Genomic DNA, 22245 nt, shown 5'->3' on the forward strand with positions numbered 1-22245 from the left:
CGGCAGCCATGGGAAGGGAGGGCCGGGGGGGTCGGCGCAGAGCAACCGCAGCAGCGAGGGGCTGCAGCCCAGCGTGGCTGGTGATACAGACGTTACCTGGGAAGCCATGCCCACAAAATGCGGCTGCTGCCCTCTAAACAGATCTGTAGCTCCTCACACCTAAGTCAATACATGAATTCTATATAATTTCTGTATTACTGTTCCCATAACCAAACATCGACTCCTTGTCCCACAGGTGCCATGAGCTGCTTTCTCTCTCTGTTTCCACCTTGTTTAAGCCTAGAGCAATTCCAGGCCCGTGGGTACCCAAAAGAAACAACACAAACAAGTTTCTGTCTTAATAACTTACATCAGAAACTGAAACAATATTCTCAGCTTAAATAAAATTTTTTAAAAAAGGCATCTTCTAGCCCATTTTATGTATTTTTTGGAAAAACTATGCACTTCTGGAGTCAGCCATAGTCAAACCAGTTACCCTCAGCTCACTGCCCCTCGGAGAGGATGAGCGGCTGCTGCTCTTGTGCCACAGGGTTTGCACATGCAGCGCCGACAGCCTCAGCTTTTACCTGAGGTCAATAGGACATTTCTATTGGAAACAGCCCTTGGGCAAAGTGCTTCCCGTTGCATTTATCCCCACCACCCTGCAATCATCTGCCACGGACCATTTCCAAACACCCGCTTCCCTGCTCCCAGGAGAGGTCAGGTAAACCAGGAGTTTAGACCCAGCACTTAGCGAGCAAAAGGTCTCTCTGGGGAAGCCTGGGGGCATGCAGGCGCTCTGCCAGCACCCAGCAGGTCGGCTGCCTTCGGGGAAGGATGGTTTGCCGGAGCACGAAGCCGGAGAGGAATGGCCAGGGAGCAGAGAGCGCAGATGCGCAGTAAGCCCGGAAACCTTTAAAGCACAGAGGAGGAGGGAAAAGTGCGACGGGCACGAGTGACAGCAAAGCAGCCGGTGCTGCGGATGCGGCGCTCCGTGCTGGCAGGGGGCAGTTCAGCGCCTCCATGGCATTTGCTGAATTATGTAACGCTTAAAAAAACAGCTTTTAAATATTTTATTAAAGAGTAAATCATGCTGCATCTGCCACTGTATGGCACTGTATTAAGATAATACCCTTGTTTCGACCAACAAGCAATTCTAACAAGAAGGCACAGAGCAACACATGCACACGCTGTGTAAAATATGTGACTAGTTGGGGGGGGGTGGAGCATTTCACCGCAAATGAGATTTGGCCTTCATTTGGCCAGAAACTGAGTAATGAGCTGAAATTGTCACAACTTTGCAACAGTATTGCCCAGCGGTCCCTGTTATGATGGGGCTGTTTATTTATTGTATTTATTCCCGTTGCTGGGTTAGAAGGAACACGTTGTGTTTCACAGAAAATGCTTTATTGCTTGCACTGTGTGACACACCACCCCCACCCCCCCCCTCCATTTATAGTCGGGGGGAAGAAAAAAAAAAAAGGCAAACCTTCCAGCCTTATGAAACGCTGCCTGGAGCAGCATAACCTTGCTGAATCCTGCACTTGCAGCCCATTTAGTTCTGTCACCGGGCACCTCCAGCTTGCCTCGTGAAAACCAGGCAGGATCCAGCATACCAACAGTTAAGTGCTTTAAGAGTGGAGGGTTTTTTTAACACATTGGCGAAGGAAGATACATGCAAAGAAGGATCCAAAGATATGTAAAATTAGTAAAGAATTATTAATTAGGAAAGCTTGACGTGAAAAATATTTTATACTTGAACGTCCAAAGAGAAAAAAAGACATTACACTATTTAGTAGCTGATATTTTTTGATCCTCTCTTAGAAAAATAAAGAAAAAAAAAAAACACCCTAATTCAAAACATTCAGAAACTTAAGACTTCTAAATTTTGAGCTAGAAATTCTACAAAATACACATTTCTGCAAATGTTACAAAAAACTCATGGAGTTGTATTAACTATCATATAAATCATTCTGTTCTAGAGCATGGACTAGAGGAGACACTGGAAGATACGGTTATGTCACAGTCGGGGAAACATCTTCATGACGGCTGCAGGTGGAAGTCGTGGCCTTCATTTCTCCCTAAGGAAAATAAACCCAAAGGTATGAAAGGATGAACACTGCAAGAAAATGAACAGATGAGAAGGTTCGTACCTACACTAGCAAGGGCGCTGGGGAGGGCAGGTGGCCACTGCTGGTGTAACACTCGGGAAGATTCATATTCAAAATAAATACATTTTCTCATCACATTGACAGGCCCTATCCCTAACGACCACCTGAGCGCCAGCATTTCAATCACACAGTAGCACAGTTAGGGCATATTTTTGGCAATGCCGCCCTGCTGTCTACTTCAAGTCAAAGATGTGAAAAGTCTAAGCCCTCCATCCCCACCACCGTGAGGGCTCTGCTCAGCCGCAGCCGAGGCTCCCTCCGCCCCATGAGTACCTGGGGAGTATTTGACTTTTGCGTGGTTGACGACCGGGTGCTTCAGGGGCGTTACGATGCCTTGGTCAGGTTTCTGGAAGGCCGAAATGAGGTTGTGCACTTTCCGAAAGAGCCTCCGGTGGACCCCGGGCGCTGTCTGCGAAGCCAAAGGGTGAGAGGTGAGAGGGGATGCTGCGTGCCAAATCTCTGTGCCAGGCACAGAAGCCTTGTCCTCAGAAATGTACACACTTCCCAAGGAAGGAGCCAGCCCTTCGCTTAGACCACCTGATGTGCCAACTTAAAATGAGTCAGTGAACCGTACTGCTCTCCTCCTTCCCCCAGGGCATCGCGGCCTCCCTGCACTAAGAGTGGTTTCCAGAAGTGCAGTGATATAAGACTGGAAGAGGGACAATTTCTTAATCACTACAAGAGAAACCCAGAGCCTGCCGTGCTTATTAGGCAAATTCCCAGGTGATCTTTCACTATTTCTGACCCTGATTTATTGCAGCCTGTGTTTTGACCTCCAGCCTGGGGTTTATGCATGAGATACCTCCAGCCTGGAAATGCCAGTAAGACAATCTATAGATTGTTACCTGGCACTTAGCAGGGAAGGGGAGGCCTTACATCACTAAATTCAGGCATGAACACAGTCTCTTTGCGAGCCTTTCTCTGAGCATTCTATACTGGCCTACGCTGTTGATTGAGTATTCCTGTCTCTTGTACAAAGGCAGCAGCAAAATGTTACCTATTTATTAAAAGTGGGAGGTTTTCTATCTTTCTAAGTTAGCGTCTTTTCCAACACTGTGAAATGAAGCTGTGTCTGCTTGTAATCAAAAATCCAATGTTTCTGTTGAATCAGGGCAATCTCATAATGACTCCTTCCCACCAAAGCCATGGGAGGACAAGCATAGTCCTGCCAGCATGGTCCCACCCGAGGGACGCTGCTCTCATCCAGCACCTGTGGGCTAAATCCTGCCTCACTGGCACCAGCTGGAGGCCTTGCACTGGCTGGGATTTTACCAGTACTATCTTAATTTCCCTGTCTTGTCCTTGAAATATTGGTGTGACCTGAGTTTCGTCAGAGACTAACCAGCCACAGGGAAGGAAGCAGAGACAGGAAAGCACCAGCTGTGGCCTATCTTGGCCTTGGAGGCACATTTCATGGGGATAAGTTGGATTTAGGCTGCTGTTTCTAACAGCTGAGGCCAGCATGGTCTTAGCGACATTTACTTTACGGTTTCTGTTTGCTTAAAGGAAGGATTGATATCATGGGTCTGTAGCTAGCACCTTTCCCTGCAGAGGATGTATTGAGAGTCCTGGGTCTTCAGGACACCTACACTGTGAAACGACGATAAGGTTTGCCTAAAATACAGCAAGGAAAAGCTCAAGACCCATGTGCCAGAAGCCAGTGAAGATGATGGGGGAAGAGTTGTAGCAGGCCTATATAACACCAGAGAAAAACCTCACTGCAGACACTGATGTTACCTGAGGCCAAAGCAGGCTGCAGCATCGCTTAGGGAATTATCCTCCACAGTTGGAGGTCCCTGGGGGGGTCTCAGTGGGGGGTTTGTGTGGCAAGGTTTTGGTAGCTGGGAGGCTACACGGGTGGCTTCTGTGAGAAGTTTCCAGAAGCTTCCCCCGTGTCCAATAGAGCCAATGCCGGGTGGCTCCAAGACAGACTCACTGCTGGCCAAAGCTGAGCCCATCAGCGACGGTGGTTAAATGCCTCTGGGATAACATAGTTAAGAAGGGAGAGGAAAAAGAACAAAAAAAAACAACTGCACAATTGCAGATGGAGAGAGGGGTGAGAATATGTGAAAGCAACAACTCTGCAGACACCAAGGTCATGAAGAAGGAGAGGGAGGAGGCGCTCCAGGTACCAAAGCAGATATCCACCTGCAGCCCATGGAGGACCCAACACCAAAGCAGGGGGATGCCCGAAGGAGGCTGTGACCCCATGGGAAGCCCACCCTGGAGCAGTCTGTTCCTGAAGGACTGCAACCCATGGAAGGGACCCACGCTGGAGCAGTTCGTGAAGAACTGCAGCCCATGGGAAGGACCCACATTGGAGAAGTTCATGGAGAACTGTCTCCCGTGGGAGGGACCCCACGCTGCAGCAGGGGCAGAGTGTGCGGGGTCCTCCCCCTGAGCAGGAAGGAGCGGCAGAGACAACGTGTGATGAACTGACCGTGACCCCCATTCCCCAACCCCCTGCGCTGCTGTGGGGAGGAGGTAGAGAACTGGGAGTGAAGTTGAGCCTGGGAAGAAGGGAGGGGTGGGGGGAAGGTGTTTCAAGATTCATTTTTATTTCTCATTACCCTACTCTGACTTCTAATTGGCAATAAATTAAATTAATTTTTCCCAAGTCAAGTCTGTTTTGCTTGTGACGGTAATCAGTAAATGATCCCTCCCTGCCCTTATCTCAACCCATGAGCCTCTCATTATATTTTCTCCCCCTGTCCAGCTGAAGATGGGAGTATCAGCATGGCTTTGGTGGGCGCATGGTGTCCAGCCGAGGTCAACCCACCACAGCCGACATCCTTCCTGAGACATCAGTGTTCGCCTTGGCATGTCGAGTGCGCTACCACCCCCACCCAGTCCCGAAACCCCTTCTGCTTGGGCAGCACAAGTCTCCAGGGTGCTCCCGATGCCTTACAGGAAAGAATGAGCAAATTCTTCCCGGGTACCATTCCCAAGGGTGACACTGGTAAATATTTACTCTGCAGTAATGAGAGTCACATTTACTCCCCGATCTGCTTCTGAGTAACCCCAGGAATCAGTCTTGTCTTCCAGAGCACTGCAACCACTTCTATTATAATAATGGCCAAGGAATTATGCCTGTCTAGGAATTATTTAATGTTTGTAATCAGTGTTCATTAACGTGCAAATAGAAAGCTAATTATAAATTAATACACAGAGTACATCCAAAGAACAAGCCCTTCATAAAAGAAACACAGGTTAGTATTCCAATTCCACCAACCCAAATAGTTGTCTGTACCGTCACTGGTGTCATTCTACACTTGAATTACCAGCTTCCTATCAGATGGGTGAAAATAAATTTTGTATCAAGTTTTGGCTACCCTATATAGTTTTTGCAGTAATGATGAATTAATCTGGAGATAAATTAACTTTAAAACACTGTAGATGATTGAAAATAATTTCCTTAAATATTCTGGCATTAATGGTATGTGGGATAGAAGGGAACTGATTGTGCTTGTCAAATTATAAAAACGCAGTTTTTTGCCACATAAAATGATGCAAAATAATGCACTACTGCATTATGCAACAGCTGAAATGTAACAGGGAATTAATTTATGAGTTCAAGACTGTCAGAAGTGGCACCAAGACATCTTAGTGATGGGCGCACTCAAGATCGATTACCTTCGATGAAAATCAGACTATGCAGAAACATGAATAATTTGAATATATTTATTTCATTAAATCAATACGAACATCAAACAGGATGTAGAAATTTTCAGAAGCGAAAGGAGAGATACACACCTCAGCACTCCAGGACCCAGTTTCTGTCTTGGACACTCTGTAGGTATAAACGTAACCCTGATGCCTGTGGGAAAAAAAATCAACAGGTATTTATTGCTCATTTCTACAGTCAGGTTTCACAAGAGGTACACTCAGTGATGTGGGAGTCAGTTCATCTGCTAACCTTTCCTTAAAAATAAATTCACCCATAAAAGCTCTAAGTAAATAAAAAAAAAAAACTTAAATGCAGGTCAGAAGCAGTGTTCAACCTTCTGGGTTCTTTGGCTGAGAGGGATTGGTCTGAGTTTAGAAATATTCAGTTATTCTAGGTTAAGTGACGCTACTTTCATTCCTGCCTCAGCATTTTTTTAATTTTTTTTTTTCAGTGACCTCCTTTTACTGACACACACCAGACATACTTTCCCTGGAAAAAGAGAAGGTGTATTATTGGCAGATAGCATTACCGTATTGTGATTGATTTGAATGCAGATGTTCCCAGAAGCAATAGCATGAGTGTAATTCATTTGGAAAGCTAGACCCACAAAAGCGAGGTAAATTACTCTTTTCCTTGCCTGAACATTCCTAATTCTCAAATACGGATAAAGGAGACTTATAAGAGTGTGGGATTTTCCTTCTTTTTAAATCTAATTTGAGTCTTTCAAGAATAAGAAGTCATACGCTAACAACAGAAGACACACTTTTGTCCAGAGTCAGTCTTGTTTCTCTTACAAATCCAACACGACGAATTATTTACATGGTAGATTATTACACCAATATCCAAAAATTTAACTCAGAAGCAGAGACAATTGATAGCAGTTCCCTGGGTGCAACATTATTTTAGATGGTATGAGATAAGAAAGATTCTATTTCATACTACAGAAATTTACATGAATACACAGCGGGATTTTAGGGACCATTCCCTATTTCAGCATCAATTCCTAGTCTTGAGAAAGCAGAAAAATACTCTATTTCTTTCAAATTATACACGGTATTATAGTAGTTACTATAAAATAGCAGAAACCATCAATGCCACAGATACTGTATGATTGCAATTACTTACGCTCTGTGTCATGGTTCCTGGATAAATTCTTGTTAAAAAGTCATTACAGCAACCTCTGCAAAGCGGTGTCTGATATAATTTACACAAGCAGGAAGTTGTTAACAGTTGTCACACTGCCACAACCCCACAAAGTGGGAGCAAAAATGCCTGTCATGATTTGTGAGCTCTCCCCACCACCACTCGACTCCCACAGTGATTAAATATTGAGGCAGAAGACACAGAGCCGTTCCCTCCCGTCGGGGCTGCTGCGGAGACAAACTCCTTGTGCAGCAGCCGAGACACTGCCCTCCTCCTCGTGAGTGGGGACACGCCTGACACAGCCCCACGATCCCACCACAGCATCATCCACTTCTGTGTGTTAACCAAGGGACTGTTTTCCCCAGAGACATGACTTTCCACCTGGCACCAGATGGACATGAAAAGTGGCCGGCCATGCTCACCTCATGGAAACCAAAGGAGGAAAACAGCCATCACTACCCCACTTCTTCCTCCAGCAACCTCAACTGCTGCAATCCATCAGGGATTTGGGCAGGCCCAGAAAGGGTCCTTGGGAAGAGGTCTGAGCTGTGGCTGCGGGAGGAGGGAAGGACAACACTGTTCTCCTACCCATGCCGTGGCACTGCAGTCACTGGTGTTTGAGGCCACAGCTCAAGCCTGGTTGCTTAAAAGGCCATCCCTCTAACCCACTACATATGTCCACGTTCAGGGAATCCAATGTCTTCCACTAGGGCCCTTAGACAATCTTGTACCATCACTTCCTTTCTTAAAACCTCTGAGAGCTTTTCATGAGTAGCTGATGTTCACATTAACCTTTTCTTTTTAGAAATCACAAGGGGCTTTCCTGCACCTACGTATTTAGCAGGCCAGCCAATATACGTCTACTGAAACTAGGATTTTACAGGCCATAGTGTACTGGGAAACACCAGAGAGATTCTGGCATTTTGTCCCATCTCTTCGAAGTGGGTATTTGACCATCTCTACAGTGATTTTTTTCAAGCCTCAAAACCAACAGAATGAGTATGTAAAAATCTAAAGCTCACTCTCTTGCCTCCTGTTTTTAATAATACACTGTGCATATTACTTGTGCTTGTTCTTGATTGTCCCAAAGCATTCTAACTGCTTCAGTCTCTTTAAAATCTGATTTTTCCACAAATGGCTCAGTTGTCCGTAAAGCTACCATCTGTTGTTTCTTTCATCTTTTTCTCTTCCTAAGAGATTGCATGACTTGAAGTGGTTGGGGGGCTGGGGTGCTGCCCTGAATGTCTGATGGCTTTCAGCACTCTGCCAGAAGGGTTTACTAAGCTGGACAAATTGAAAAATAGAGGTCAGATAAAGTAATATTCAGGACCAAAGCAGGGTGAGGTATAACCTATCCTGTATTTTTCAAAAAAATCCCACTGTGAAATATTTCTACCAGTCCAGAGGAAGCACAAAGGATAGCTCAGATTAAAACCCCACAAGATACAGAAAAAGGAACAAGAATTTGGAAATATGGAGGCTTTGAGCACAGCATGGAGAATGGGAGGAGTATGACATTGCTATCACAGCCTTGCAAGGAACAAGTGAGCTCTCCACTCACCTGGCAAATGTACATTTTTTTCCCAGAGGAGAAAAGACTGAAAGGCCTGAAGGGGTTCACTGTGCTTAAGCTGAAAACCACAACATCATCATCTGTTGGTGGCTCTGAAGCCATCAGTAAACACAGCCACTCTGTAGATGGGAGATGGCCCAGAACCACCACCTTCAATGGAAATGCACAAAAGGAAGGAGGAGGCATTTGGTAAGAAGGTGAGCAGCTAGATCTTCCCATCTAACTACTTTCCATTGGGATATTTGTTTCCACAAAATTAGTTACAACTCTTCTGATAAGTACTCTTCTAACGAATATGATCTTATCAAAACTTTCTGTTAAGCAGCAGGAACTTACTTCATTACCACTTCAAAGTGCTTTTTACCTTCCATGCATGAGTGACATAAGTTTGATGAGCCAAGTTCTCTTTACTGCTACATGGGCACGGCCTCCCGTGAGAAAGGCTTCTATGATTTAAACTACCCAACATTAACTGAGATCAGTGTGGGGTGACGGAATATCAAGGTGTTTTCCTTAAAACAAAACTTAAATACAAAAATTAAAATTGATATTGTATAGAACATGACCTTCCAAAGAGCAAAACGTGTAACACCAGGCAAAAGCAGGTGGAAAAGGGCATTTACTGGAGCTTAATTCTCAGGAGACGATAAATTCCCCAGCCACCATGAGGGGACAGCTCAGTTTTCTACACTTTACTCAATTCATGGCAGAAAAAAGCTGCAAGTGTGACATGATGTCACACAATATGTGATTTGGCCACATAGCTAAAACCAAGACCCAAACACCATGTAGCCAGGGCATGGTGCTAGTTAGTCACTTGGGGCCTCCCACACAGCTTACGCTTTGAAGCCATTACCTGGTGAGATGCAGGCCAAGTCCACCTCTCAGTGACCTGAACTCCTCTCTCTGCTGGACAAAATCAACAGGAGATGGACACACGTCACTGAGAGAAGGATTTCTGAGAGCCCTTACTGTGACACTGGTGTACCACCATAGCTTGGAGGAGGACCAGCTCTTGACACCCAGGCAAAGACCCAATGAAGGGCTCCCACATGCCTTCATCTGGTCCGAGGACAGCCACAAGCCTCACTCACAATTGCAAAGCTCGTCTTTCATGCCAGTGAAGCTCAAGGGACGGGAGCGATCGTGAATTAACAGCTTGATGAACGAGGCCCTATAAATTTTTGATCAAAGGCAAAAAATGCCAAAATGCTGATAAGGGGAAACAGAAACCAGCTGTTGCTGTAAGGACAATATTGGATAGCACTTACAAAAGAGTGGCTTGGTCACCACTGAGGATATTTTTATGTCAAATCACTTATTTTTTCATCTCCATAACAAAGGATATGTTATACCAGCTGGGAACTGCACTAGCGCTGTCTCTGTTGCAATACTACCACTGGGAAAACTTTGTCAAAGGAAAATCTGAAAAGTTGGTATTATAGGAAACAGTCCACTTTATATCGTAGGCTTTTTTCTTTATAGCTAGATAATTCCTCCCAAAGAGCTACAAAGGCATTATTCACAGATGACATACTGAGACAGCATCTGTCTACCTGTCCTCTCCACTCCTCCTTTTCAACTGTGATCAGACTTGTTAAAGCTGCATTTACTTTAACAGGTGAATAATTACAATCTTCTGCACCATTGAAATAGCCAGAGGATATTAGCCGCATGCTGCAGATTAAAATTAACCATGACATTTCAGCTGCATGGTGTATTTTAAAATCATTTCCAAATGTTTTGTATCTCATTTGGGAAATTTTATTAAACTAATTTGTATTCATTTCTGGGTCCAAAATGGAACAAATAAAAAGGGAGAAGACAGAGAGACAGGGGAAAGCCATGTCAGCAATAAATGACATCAGTTTCTTCCTCTTTACTTTTGATGTCTTTGCATTATATCAATCAGCGTTTCTTACCTGGCATATTTGCATCCTGACCTTACCTTGGAATTTCACTTTACAATATTGCTTAAGAACCAGAGAGTGGTGTGGCCTACAAACAGGGGTCCTGAGCATTGTATATTGCCCATACTCAGTTTCTTATAACTTGCCACATTTCAGCCTTTCAGACTGAAATTTTGCTTCATAGGTTTATTGCCTCAACCTTATTTAGGAATGGAGAATGCAGATGTGCCAGAAAAGGGGACATGTTAGGCAAAACAATACTTTTCCCACATTAAAAAAAAAACAATCTTCCAATTGTTGGGAGTTTTGCCCAGTTTTTAGAGTAAGATGTAAGATCTGTTTGAAGGAAGATATATCTCTTGCAGTTTCAGAGAGAAAGCAGTGGTAGCCATCTAGGCTGCAGGAGAGGCACTCCCTAAGGGTTGTTAGCAGCTGTAGCTGCACCGTGCCTGGGCTGGCTGTACATGGGCACCCAGCTAAGCAGCCTCCACCATCTCAAGTCGCAAGAGATGTATGTATGCTGCCTGGCCTACCTTAGCAGGGAAAAAAACAGAAGGTAATTTAGATTGGGCATCTTGGAAAGGAAGATTGGGACTGAGTGGGGTAGATGTGGAAGGAAAGAAAAGGGGACCCATGTCTATGTAAGGAAACAGCAATGAAAACTGAACCCCTGGGAGAGAGTAAGGCTAAAGGAGTAAGAAAGGGGATATACAGAGGTGAAGCATGAGGGGGCCTGAACTGGGAGCAGCAAAAATGCTGGAGGGGTGAAAAAGCAGGGAGTAGAAGATGGATGCCTTGGAAGCAGAAGATGTATGAAACAAGGAAATAGCCCTCAGCGATGCAAGCGAAGTCGGCAGGCTGTACAGAATAACCCTGCGTAGTCTCAAAATGCTTTCCCACGCCCCTCACGCAGGGAACCCAAAGCTAAAGGATACTGCAGACCTGAGCCGCCTTCGTCACAGTTTCTCTCCTGTGAAATGGAATTAACAAAGTCTTCATCTCACAAACTGAGATAATGCTTAGAAACCATTTAATACTATGGAGATGAGTACTACTAATGCTATGGAGATGAGCACTACAGGAGAGCTCACGGGGAGCTCAGTACTTTTGGAGTGGGTGGGGTCAATGGCACTCAGTAGATGCAGCCACTTCTGCCTTACCTGGAGGTGTCTGATGCATGTTGTGGATCAAGTTCTGAAAGCCTGGTCAGAAGGACCAACCTCAGGCAGCATCCCAGTGGGTAACCCTGGACTGGGAACGTGGGCAATGGCATGGGCACCACAGTCGCTGCAGAGGTGGGAGATGGCTACCACAGAGCCGAAAGTCATGAGGTCAGGAGAATCCACCGCAGTGCCTGGGAGCCTGCATGTCCCACAGGTGTGGTCACCAAGGTCTCCCCTGCCCAGGGTACCCCTGAGCTGCATGGCCTACCCCATGAGACAGAAGTGATACCTGCCAAAGTTATTAAATGGTCAATTCAGCCGTCTCCTTAAACTTCTTTCTCTTTCTTTCTTTTTCCTTTTTAATTTTTATATTTCTACTTGTTTTATTAATCACGGAAAGGCCAAAAAGTCCTGTTAGTTCATGTAGGAGAAAAACCTATTTAAGCTTGCAGCTCCTCACTCTGTCCTGGAATTTGCATTTTCTGGTTGACAAGCATCCTGATTCCTGCCTTATTTAGGTCTCAGACATACAATCAAGGTACAGGAACTTAGCAATTACCACCCATCAGCTAACCCAAGCTGAACAAATAGCATTCACATTGAGATGATGCACAAGATACAAGCTCTATATCAGCAAGAGTGAATAAAATAGTTTAAATCAGTGTTTACAACATCTGAAAAGCCCAACAGAGTTACTGCAGCTTAACTCACAGCGGCTCTCTATACACACCCACTTGAGTTTACAATTCTGTCACTGATTCCTCTACCAACACTTCTTGTGGCAAAAATTTACCCTTGATACCAAATCACTAACTACTATTAGCTTGCAGTAATGCTGTGGCATTATAAAGTAAATGCATTATCTTGATTTTCTCTTCTGAAATTAACAGAAGCTTGAAAGAGCAAGTTAAATCTTGTGAAATGTCTCAAATTTATGCACAGATTTCCGTGGAAGATTGTCAGCATCTTCACGACTTGAACACTCCTAACCATCAGTAAAAATGACGCTGATTTACCTAAAGAGCAAGTGTGTAGGCTTTCCAAGCAGGGTTTGAGGCAATGCCTCAAAGAGGAATTTCTTAAAATTTGGAAATAAAATGAGAATTTATTCAAATCTGAGATGCTAAATAGAAGGAAATTACTTTACGGTGGGGCAGTAACTAAGCTTCGTGAATTACTATGTCCTCCAGAATAGTACCTCATAAAGGCAAAAACTCATGAAATAAGGTTATCATCTGGTAAAATTTCTTTCATCACTTTAAGCAGAATTCACAAGATCTGCAATAGATAAACCACTGTCAATAGCCCTGTAAATGTTAATGTTTCATGTTTCTATGGAACATTTCTGGGTTTGGGAGTAATTCAGTGTAGCTCATTTTCAGATTTCCTGTTTCTCTCAGGGCAAGGTAGGCATGAGCTGACCATAAAATCCCTAAACCTGAAATCACTGCTTCAACTAAATCCTCAAAACTCAAGCCCACAAAACCAAGGTAGAGCTAATCTAGGTTCTGTTAGCTAACAATTGTACCCATTCTGTCATTTACAGATTCGTTATCCTAGCAGTTACTAACTCTTCAGGCAGTCTACCTTTCTAAAATCTTTCCAAGAAAAGCCATTGGAATATCTGAAGGCCATTAGCCAAGTTATTCTCAGCAAAGATGAAGCTCACTCTGATTAGCAGGGACCTGAAATACTCACCTCAGTAGAGTTTACCGTTGTGCTGTAGAAGACTTTTTTCAAAGCTGAAAATAGTGCGTGATATTTACAACGGCAACCTTGAATTGAGGGGCTCCTCCTCAGAGAGAAGCTTTTGTTCCAAATTACACTTTAAATGATGATGATTATTATGTGTAGTGTTATAATAAATGCAATTATTCTGCCATTTCCATCAAAAATATTACACGGGAAACAAAAGAAATGCTAAGCTGAAGCTGGCTCGTGATCCTGTATTACACCTTAATGCTGCACAGCTGATACATCTGCCGCATCAGAAAGTTTCGGCACATTGCCTGAACTTGTGTGCTGTGGTTATGGTGACAGAACAAATAGCACACGTAAAATCTGATAGAACTGCAGCCTATCCCTGTCGCCATTACTGTTGTTTCAAGAGCTTTAAACAGCTTTCTATTCCAGCTTTTGATTACTCTCCACAAATTGAATGTAGCACAGTACATGAATGGCTGGTTTCAAACAAATAATCTGAACATACAGTTTGACAAGTATGTCATGTTTAGCTTATTTAAAGGTCTGAAACAACCACTAACATTCCAAGTATTTTCAAGTATATGAATTTTAAGACCCAAACTACAAATGCTTTATCTTCGCCAATTCAGGCATGGGCTGCTTGTTTTTGCATGTGTGCTCATATATCTGTAAAGGAAAGCGGTGCTTTTGGCATCCTCAGGCAGTTTATTTATGCATTTTTCAGGCGCATTTTAAGAGGCTGCTCCTCAAACTAGCCACCGTTACTGTGTCCTGTGTCCCCCATCGACTTCATTAGGAACAGTGTGCACAGAGGATTTCTGAGGGTGGTAAAAACGTCAAAAGGGGTATTGAGCAAAGAGGAAACCAGACAGGTAAAGGAAGCTCCCTGGAACGATCAGGTTTTGATACTAAAACCTTGGTGCACTGCATGCAGTGTCTAATATGTTTACAGGTGAAACGTGTACGTTTTTTAAAGCGTATGCATTCCTTCGAGCCCAGTTTTCAGGAACAGCAAAAATCTTCTTGCTTTTCAGTGCAACTCTGAAAAATTTCCAGGAAAAGATTGTGCTCCTCTGTTGACACATTCAAAACATGATGAACAACACCCTGAAAGTCTATATGATCAATTTAATAATGGTATTCATACAATGAAGACCTTGGGAGCATCTGGTATTTAATAACTTTACCAAAAATCTGTGGGCAGCACCTCTGTTTGCATGAGCCCCAGGGGACACTGTTGCAAATCAAAACCTTTCTACTCTTCCACGCATAGTTTAATTGTGGTCTTAAAATATTTATGAAAGCGGGTTCTTTGTGCTTTGCTACAGCCACACCAAAAAAACATTCTCTCTTTGAAGGCTTGCAGGCATGCCATGTGCACACCGTGGCTTCGGACAGCAGAAAGCAGCATTCAAGGAAGATAAAGCAATACTTCAGGAGAAACAAAGAAGAGAGAAAGCAGTTTTCTAACCAAACGCTCCAACAACTGGGGCTTGTCTGCCGCAGTTACCCATCAGTGTAGGTCAGGTTTTATGCTACTACCTGTCTCTTTTATGCTTGCCCTGTAAAATCCCTGTCGGTTGCAAGGGATTTGTGAAGTCTTTGACTCTTCTCCTTTTTAAAGGTCAGGGCTCCACTTTTTAATTGGAAAAGCAAAAGGTGAATCAGCCTGACCATGAACACTGCTGCCCTTCTTACATGCCTTAGGAGGCTCAAAGACTGGCAAAATATGTTAGGGCTTTTAGGAGGTACTGGGGGGTAAAACAAAACAAAACAAAACAAAACAAAAACCAAACAAACAAACAAGAAAAAAAACAACAAAAAAACAAAACAAAGCAAAAGAAAAAACTAAGAAGGCTTGGTTCTGGGAAGCTGGTGGGTTTTAGGTTTGTTTCGTCTTACTTCTTCTGGAAGTGCAGGGGGAGGGGAAAGAAGACAGACTGAACAAGTTTTGGTTTTGGAAAACTGGACCACTTTTCTTTTTTTCGGTTCTAAGAGGAATAGAAACATCACTGTCAGTATGAAACAGTTTCTCTTCTGTTAGAAATTGTAATTGGAAAAAAGTAAAATTTTTTGTTTAGCTCTGATAATTATTGCAACATATCTAATGGCTGACCGACTTTGTTTCTTGTGTTTCAAAGATCACTTCAGTACTGCCAGTAAATTCATGTTTTGCCTAATCTTGATACATCTAGGTACTCCTACAGTGATCAGCATGGATTCTGCACCAAAATGTACATTTCTGAATGAGTTTGTTATTCCTAATAATTTCCATTATTTATTTAGAAGGAAGCATTAAAAAAGCCGAGAAGTACTTTTTCTTTTATTTTCTGAATCTTAGACAGTGAATACAGCAACTGCATGTTTCCTTCTTAGTTTTTACCAAAGCTCTCACGCACATATATGCTTGCCACCTGTTTCATCTCTGTCTAATGATGTTTAGACTGGAATTTGGGGAGGTTGTGTCCATTGGTTTATTTTGCCAAAGCCAGTCTCAGCATCCTCCACTGAATACATATCTACATTTCTCATGCCTTCGCTACTTGCTCCTACAATCTCTCCACTAAAGTGGTCTGCTTTGGTAAACTTTTGCCTATCACAGCATTTCTCTAGTTTATGGCCCACTTTTCTTTAAACTGCCATTGCTATCTTCAGTGTGAGACCATTTCCTCGTATCTTTATGATAACTGTCTTCAAAGTTATTGTTTGATATGTTGTTTACTGTATCTGCTATTTCTTACATAATGTTCTGAATTGAAATATTAAGAAGTATTGGAACCAGTGCTTAGCTCTAGCATTTTTCAGCCACCTTTCTGTCTATACCAGATCGTACTCATCATAATATTTTTCATTTAATTTTTTATCTGGATTTATCCAAGGTGCTATGGAAAATTTCCCTTATAAAAAATGTATTGAGGATCTATATTCTATAAGAAGCCTGCATAACATTCACCAGTAATATTTTTTGCTTTTACCCCTTTGCTTATCATATATATGTTTGAATGCAACATAACATGAAGACATGAGTTTCCAGAAATAATTTCCAGAAATAATTAGATAGGGTTCTGCTTCTTACTGAATTCTCTTCTTTTCCTCCAAAGATTGCAGAGCTTCAGAGTTAGCAGTCCTTTCTGTTCTTCCTATTTTCATCATATATACTTCTATTTCATTCATGAAATTTCTTCCAAAGGACATAAATTACCACTAATACAGCAAAAAATCCTAACTGATTGTGTGCAGATGAAAGACCTTGTTACATACCTACACCCTGATTTAGACTAATGGTGGACTAATTTTAGGGTTCTCTGCTTTATTCAGCATTGTAACATTCTGCCTGACCCTTTCTCTGGTGCCTTAGTGTTTCACCTGCACTGAATGACTTCTGAATGTTAAGGAGATACATCACCATTTCCTCTGATGGTTATTTAAAAGAGATTCTGCTTTTATTGCCTGTTCCCATCACAGGAATCATAGCACTCCCTACCTCTTGCTATGTCTATTCCATTTTCATTTAACAGAAGATGCTTCCTATTTCCCATTTTTCAGCCAGCTGTTAAGGTATTTGTTAGCAGTAGCACCTATCTTGGTTCACCTTCTGATTTCATGAGAGAAGAAAAAATACATCTTCTGCCGCAAAGATCTTCCCTGAAAAGAAGGTTGTGTATTTCTGGATTGCCTATAACCTTCTTGACTGCCTCCATTTACTGGTCTACCACAGAGGAACACTAATGCTCACCCAGGGCTTAATTACTTATTGTTGAAAAAGTATTCAAGACATTTGGGGAAAACCTGACTTAGGACTCTTCTCCTTCTTTTGGTTGTTTTTTTTTGGTTGGTTGGTTGGTTGGTTGGGTTTTTTTGCCAGGTACCTAAGTGCCTTCTGTTAGCTAATTTCTTGCTGGCCCTAAAACAGCTTTATATTGTATTCCTTCTCCTACCAAAGTAAGGCGCAAGTGCCTGTTTGTTTAGCCTTGGTAGACTCATCTTTGTTCTTTCAATGCAATGGTACTTCATTGTACAGCATTATCTTTCAGGATTTCCAAGACTTCTGCTTTTGTCAAAAGTAGGGTAATTAAATTGCCTCACTAAAACAAGGTCCTATGACTATAAAGTCCCCCAGCTCTCTCAGGGAAACCTCTCTACCCTCTCTCTGACAGACCATGCCGTCAGATCATCCCTTTCACCCTATTTGATGAAACATTAACACTTATTTCGTTACCCATCAGTATTTCACGAAATTTACACGTAGTTTACTGCAAGCTTGATGGCTTGTGGGACACACAGCCTGACCAAGAACATTTCAAAGCAAAGGCACATTCTGGATGACAGAGATCCACACTACTCTTCCCGATGACAGGCGACGCTGGGGATGTTGCTAAGCACACCCATGAGCGCACTACCGAAGCAGAAGACAGTGAGCAGAAAGCAAGAGGATTACCCAGCACAAAGAGGCAGCGCACGCCATCCCGAGTCAAGTTGCCTGGCTCTTCTCGTTGGCACCTCACTCGTCCTTCCTACATGCTCCAGACCTGTTTTCTCTTTTTGTTTTATGCCCATAAGAAGTGTGGGCTCTGCAAAGCAGTCATGCAAAGAAAATCTGCTCCTCTGCACAAAGGACCCCACAGCCCTTATGCACCCATCTGCCTTAAGTCAAGGTGATGGAGCCGAAAGCCTCATACGTGTTTGCAAACGGTAACATTAGGAGATATTTTGTCACCGTTACACCGGAACACCCCATACTGTGGATGCCAAGGTTGGAAATCAGCTACCACCTGAGCAACCCTTCCCGGCACCCCGCTCCCAGCCCCGCTGCCCTCGGCTGCCCCGCACCCGGGGAGGCGATGTCAGCCACGCGGGGCTGGCCGCACTCACAGCACACAGAGGCAGTAGACTCCCGGGATGCTCTCGCTGTCTCGCAGCAGGTAGCTGCCATCGGTGCCCGCCGCCAGCAGCAGCTTCTCCCCAGCCTCGCGGGTGATGCCCCCGTGGTAGATGGGCAGCGCGTCCATGCTGGGGCTGTCTTCTGCCGCGGGCAGCTCTCCCCGTGCACGGCACTGCCTCTGGCTGCTCCTCAGCTGTGTGCTCCCCTCAGCATCTCCGTCTCGGTGGCAGATGTAAACAGGATGTGTTCACACCTCTGAAGCCTCCGCACGGGGCGAGACAGCGCTGAGGGAAGAGTGAGGAACGAGCACAGCTCTTTTGTGGCTGTTTTCCTTTGCCCCTTTTTGTTTTCCTTTTCACAGGCTGTAACATCCTCACAGCATCACACAGGGGTGTCATTTCACAGCCCACCCTCGCCCATGTGGCTCCCCAGGGGGGATGTGACGTGGTGAAGTGCACGCCGGCCACGAGGCCGATGGCCACCTTGGGTTGGGACAGGGAGGCCAGGCCACCACCCTCAGCAGCTGCTGCCAGGCACTCATGTCCTCTGGCGTTAACCCAAGGGGGGACAAAGAAAGGTGAAGCAGGACCCCAGAGACCCTCTGTGAGGCAGGGATTATTTGATAACCTCTTTTAAAATCGCCAGGGGTGAGAAAATAGAGGAAGCAAGCTGGCCTCTCTGTCCCCACCTTGCCAGGCCACTTGCCTCAGGCCATGAGTACTGAGCGTAGCCCCGCTGCACGGCGGCTTGTCCAGCACCCACGGACCCCAGACCCTGGCTGATTTACCTCATGAGTGGTTATTTTCATAGGCTTTGGTGGTGTTTACTCACTGTTAATGTCAGCGGTCCTCATTATTTCTGCTTGGGGGCAGGCAACAGCCTCGGCACAGGCAAGGAGGCCCCTCACATCCTTCCTGACACTTTTGGTGCTACTGCCGCCTTCATGTGTTGTGTGACCAGGCAGCCAAAATCCAGAGACAGTCTGAAAATGCCATTTCTCTCACCTGCTGTGGCTACAGACATTTCCTCAGTACACTTACCACTTGAAAGCTCCCATACGCACATGCTTGCAAATGGGTCCATTTGCAAACAAGCTGAAAAATGTGCTTTTTATACCCCCATAGATATTTCCACCCATGGAAAAACCAAGCATGTTTCCTGGTGCTGAGCGGCACCACACAGCAGTTACAAGGCGGCAGTGACAAGGCGGTGGTGCCCCTGCCACCATGGCCACTGGCCCAGCTCTTTTGGTGAGCTCAGGGCTGAATTCACTCCCGGAGCAAGGCCACCATCCTCCCCTGATGAACCGCGTTCTCACACCTGGGTGTCAGAGTAATAACTCACTAAAATACAGCAGTAACTAACAGGTCATGCTTATGATTGATTCGTTTTAAATTGAGTTTGCTAGCAGGACAGGGCAGAATGAAATCATCTCACCCAGGCGTTCACGGAATGGCGTGTCTTGGTTGAAGTTAAGGATGGGTGAAAAAATAGCTCTCTAGATACACACATTTCAGGAACAAAAATTAAATTAAAAAGCACCAAAAATAAGGCTGTTCTTTTTAAGTTTCAATCAATCAAAATGTTTTCTCTTGATCATTTCCCAGTGCACATCTTTCAATTCTGACCTTTAATATAGTTTCTCCTTGAGAATATTTTTTTTTTCCAAACTATCTTTAGCTTTTCCTTTGGAGGGATGGGCATTTCTGACCCGGGAGTGACAGGGCAGCTCGCCCCTGGGGCACTGCACCAAAGTCACTGACGGCAATGGTGCTGCTTTCGGAGGCACCGTCAGCCTCTTGCCCCGCAGGGAGAGCCCAGCAGGCGGCTGCCTCCCTGCCTGGCTCCCGAGGGGCTGAGAAAGCTGCAGAAAACCTCAGCTGAAGAGGGACTGAAAGCTTCCACTGCCATGTTTATGGCTTTTCTATCTTGTTACGCACGTGTTCATTACCCCATTTACATGAACCTGGGGACTCAGCTATCCTGCTCAGATTTTTTTTAAACCAGTTGTTAAAGTATTTGCACAAAAAAGTGGAGCTTCTGCCTACTGCAAATATGATTAATGTGGATAGTGACAAGGTGAAGCAAAGTACTGTTCCCTCGTAAAGCTGATGCCTATTTCTTCTCCTTTTCCAAACTGCCTGTACTCTTGGGGATTTCATCTAACTTTCCTATTTCTTAACCTATTCTCAATATTAACAGCTGATTTCAGAAAAAGTATGAGTGTAGTTAGCTGGAGAGGAAAAACAACCAGAATCATCCAGTCCTGCGGATCTCATTGCCCTACTCATCAGGTTTCAAATGAAGCATAAGTAGAAAATCACAAAACTTTTGACTATGAGATGCTTTCTTAATAAGGGAGTTGCCAATTACCCGGCCAGCCTCCATACTCCCATCACTTTGATGAAGCAGTTTCTATTTCTGTAAAAGAGCTGTAAACACCCAATTTTGCTTTTGTGGGTAAGGAACCCATAAACTCCAGCTACTGAACCCAGAAGCCCAGGCTTCCATAGAAATCCTTTTATGGCCAGATTGACATGGGGATACGCAGCTTTTTGGAGGTAATAGAAATGCTGGATTTTGGAACAAGGGACACTAAGAAAGCAATGAGGCACCAAGCAGGACAAACCAAACCAAAAGACATAGGTGCTTCCTGGGCTGAGAAGAGAGAAACCATGACACTGCTAGCACAGCTCTGCACCGCACCACCAAGGCTGGAGAAATCCTCCCTTCTCCCAGACAAGCCATCTTCACTGCAGCTTGGCACTATTGGCACCCAGTCAAATTCACACTGACTGCTCCACTTTTTATCTGTTTAATCTTATGCATCTAAAGTATTGTTTGCCATCCTATTTTGTACTGCTGCATATGCGCAGTGGGTCTAAGAAGACCAACTACAAAATAGAGCAGCAGGCTCGAGAGAGCAGGAGAAACAAGAGAACCAAGCCTCAAAGAGGGTGCTGCCCCTGTTTGGACTTAGACCCCATTGCCTTCCACTTTAAGCACCCTGAGCCTTGCCCTGTAGGATGCTGGACACTTCTCTTGTTTTGCTTGGAGAGTGTTCAGAATATTCTGGACACCACAATTTTGTGCCTTCCCTAAATCAGTCCAGCTAGCAGTCCCTGCAGTATGCTATAAAAAATTTATCTAAAAAATACATGAAGGAAAGGAAGCACTTAAAAGTGCTCTGAAATATTTGGTCATGAAAAACAGGCGTAGAAAGATAGGCCTGCATAGACCTCTTGGGTCATCAAGTCTACTTCCCTGCTATCTTAGCCAAACACATCATATAATCCCTTTCAGAAGCTCATTATACTCTGTCTTAAAAGTAGCTTGGGGTTTTTTGTTGTTGCTGTTTCCACAGTTCTCCTTGGAAAGCAATTGTAGAACATCGCTATTCTCTTGTTTGGAAACCTGCTTCCAATTTCCATCCTAAATTTATTCATGACCAATTTATACTCACTTGTTCTTGTGCCAATGTTGTCCTTTAGTTTAAATAGATGTTTTCTCTTCCTGGAGCTTATGCCCATGTGGTATTTATAGCGGCCTCCCTCAGCCTTCATTTTGCCAAACTCCTCTCACACTTAAGGCTCTCCCTTCCCACGGTCACTCTAATCATCTTTATCAGTAGCTTCACAAAAGTGAATCATTTGTGAATAGCGTGCACTATCCTGGCTGATTGCTAACATGTGCCTCATAAGCCCTTACCTGCGTCTCATTACCCTGCTGAAAATACCTTGCTTTGTGTGTTCTGTGTCTTTCTCCTCCTTATTCTTTTCTTACCTATGAGCATGCAGGTATAGTAGAAATCTGGTTAACAAAGCTCAGATGCATGAACTTGCACTCAAATCCTTCTGAATTTCATCCAATTTATCCTATCCTGATCCTCAAGGTCACTCAGTTCTTCCTAAATGAGAGTTTTATTCATCTCTGCAGTGACAGTACCTCCCTTCCTTATGCCACTGGTAAATTCCATTAGCGCACGTTTATTTTTTATGGGATCATCATTAACATAAAATGTTAAATAATATCAGGCCCAAGACTGATGCTTGG

At 44.1% G+C, this 22245-nt stretch overlaps 1 protein-coding gene across 1 annotated transcript; it reads right to left on the bottom strand.

Annotated features, from left to right (window-relative positions):
- Positions 1-1037: 1037 nt before the first annotated feature.
- Positions 1038-18484, bottom strand: SH2D1A (SH2 domain containing 1A). The gene is made up of 4 exons (XM_074600497.1): positions 18183-18484; positions 5904-5967; positions 2424-2559; positions 1038-2060 (listed from the first exon to the last, which is right to left on the bottom strand). The coding sequence occupies exons 1-4, from the start codon at positions 18317-18319 to the stop codon at positions 2020-2022; spliced, it is 378 nt and encodes a 125-aa protein (XP_074456598.1). The 5' UTR covers positions 18320-18484; the 3' UTR covers positions 1038-2019.
- Positions 18485-22245: the final 3761 nt, after the last annotated feature.

The sequence above is a fragment of the Larus michahellis genome, chromosome 9 (assembly GCF_964199755.1).
Source record: "Larus michahellis chromosome 9, bLarMic1.1, whole genome shotgun sequence".
Classification (NCBI taxonomy): Eukaryota; Metazoa; Chordata; class Aves; order Charadriiformes; family Laridae; genus Larus; species Larus michahellis.

Bases quoted from the DNA above. Each gene is read 5' to 3' on its own strand.
- SH2D1A (XM_074600497.1), bottom strand. From the start codon at position 18,319: ATGGACGCGCTGCCCATCTACCACGGGGGCATCACCCGCGAGGCTGGG. The intron at 5,968-18,182 runs GTGAGTGCGGCC...TTTTTCCCACAG, and splicing joins GTCTACTGCCTCTGTGTGCT to GCATCAGGGTTACGTTTATA. The intron at 2,061-2,423 runs GTACTCATGGGG...TATTTTCCTTAG, and splicing joins AAAAGTCAAATACTCCCCAG to GGAGAAATGAAGGCCACGAC.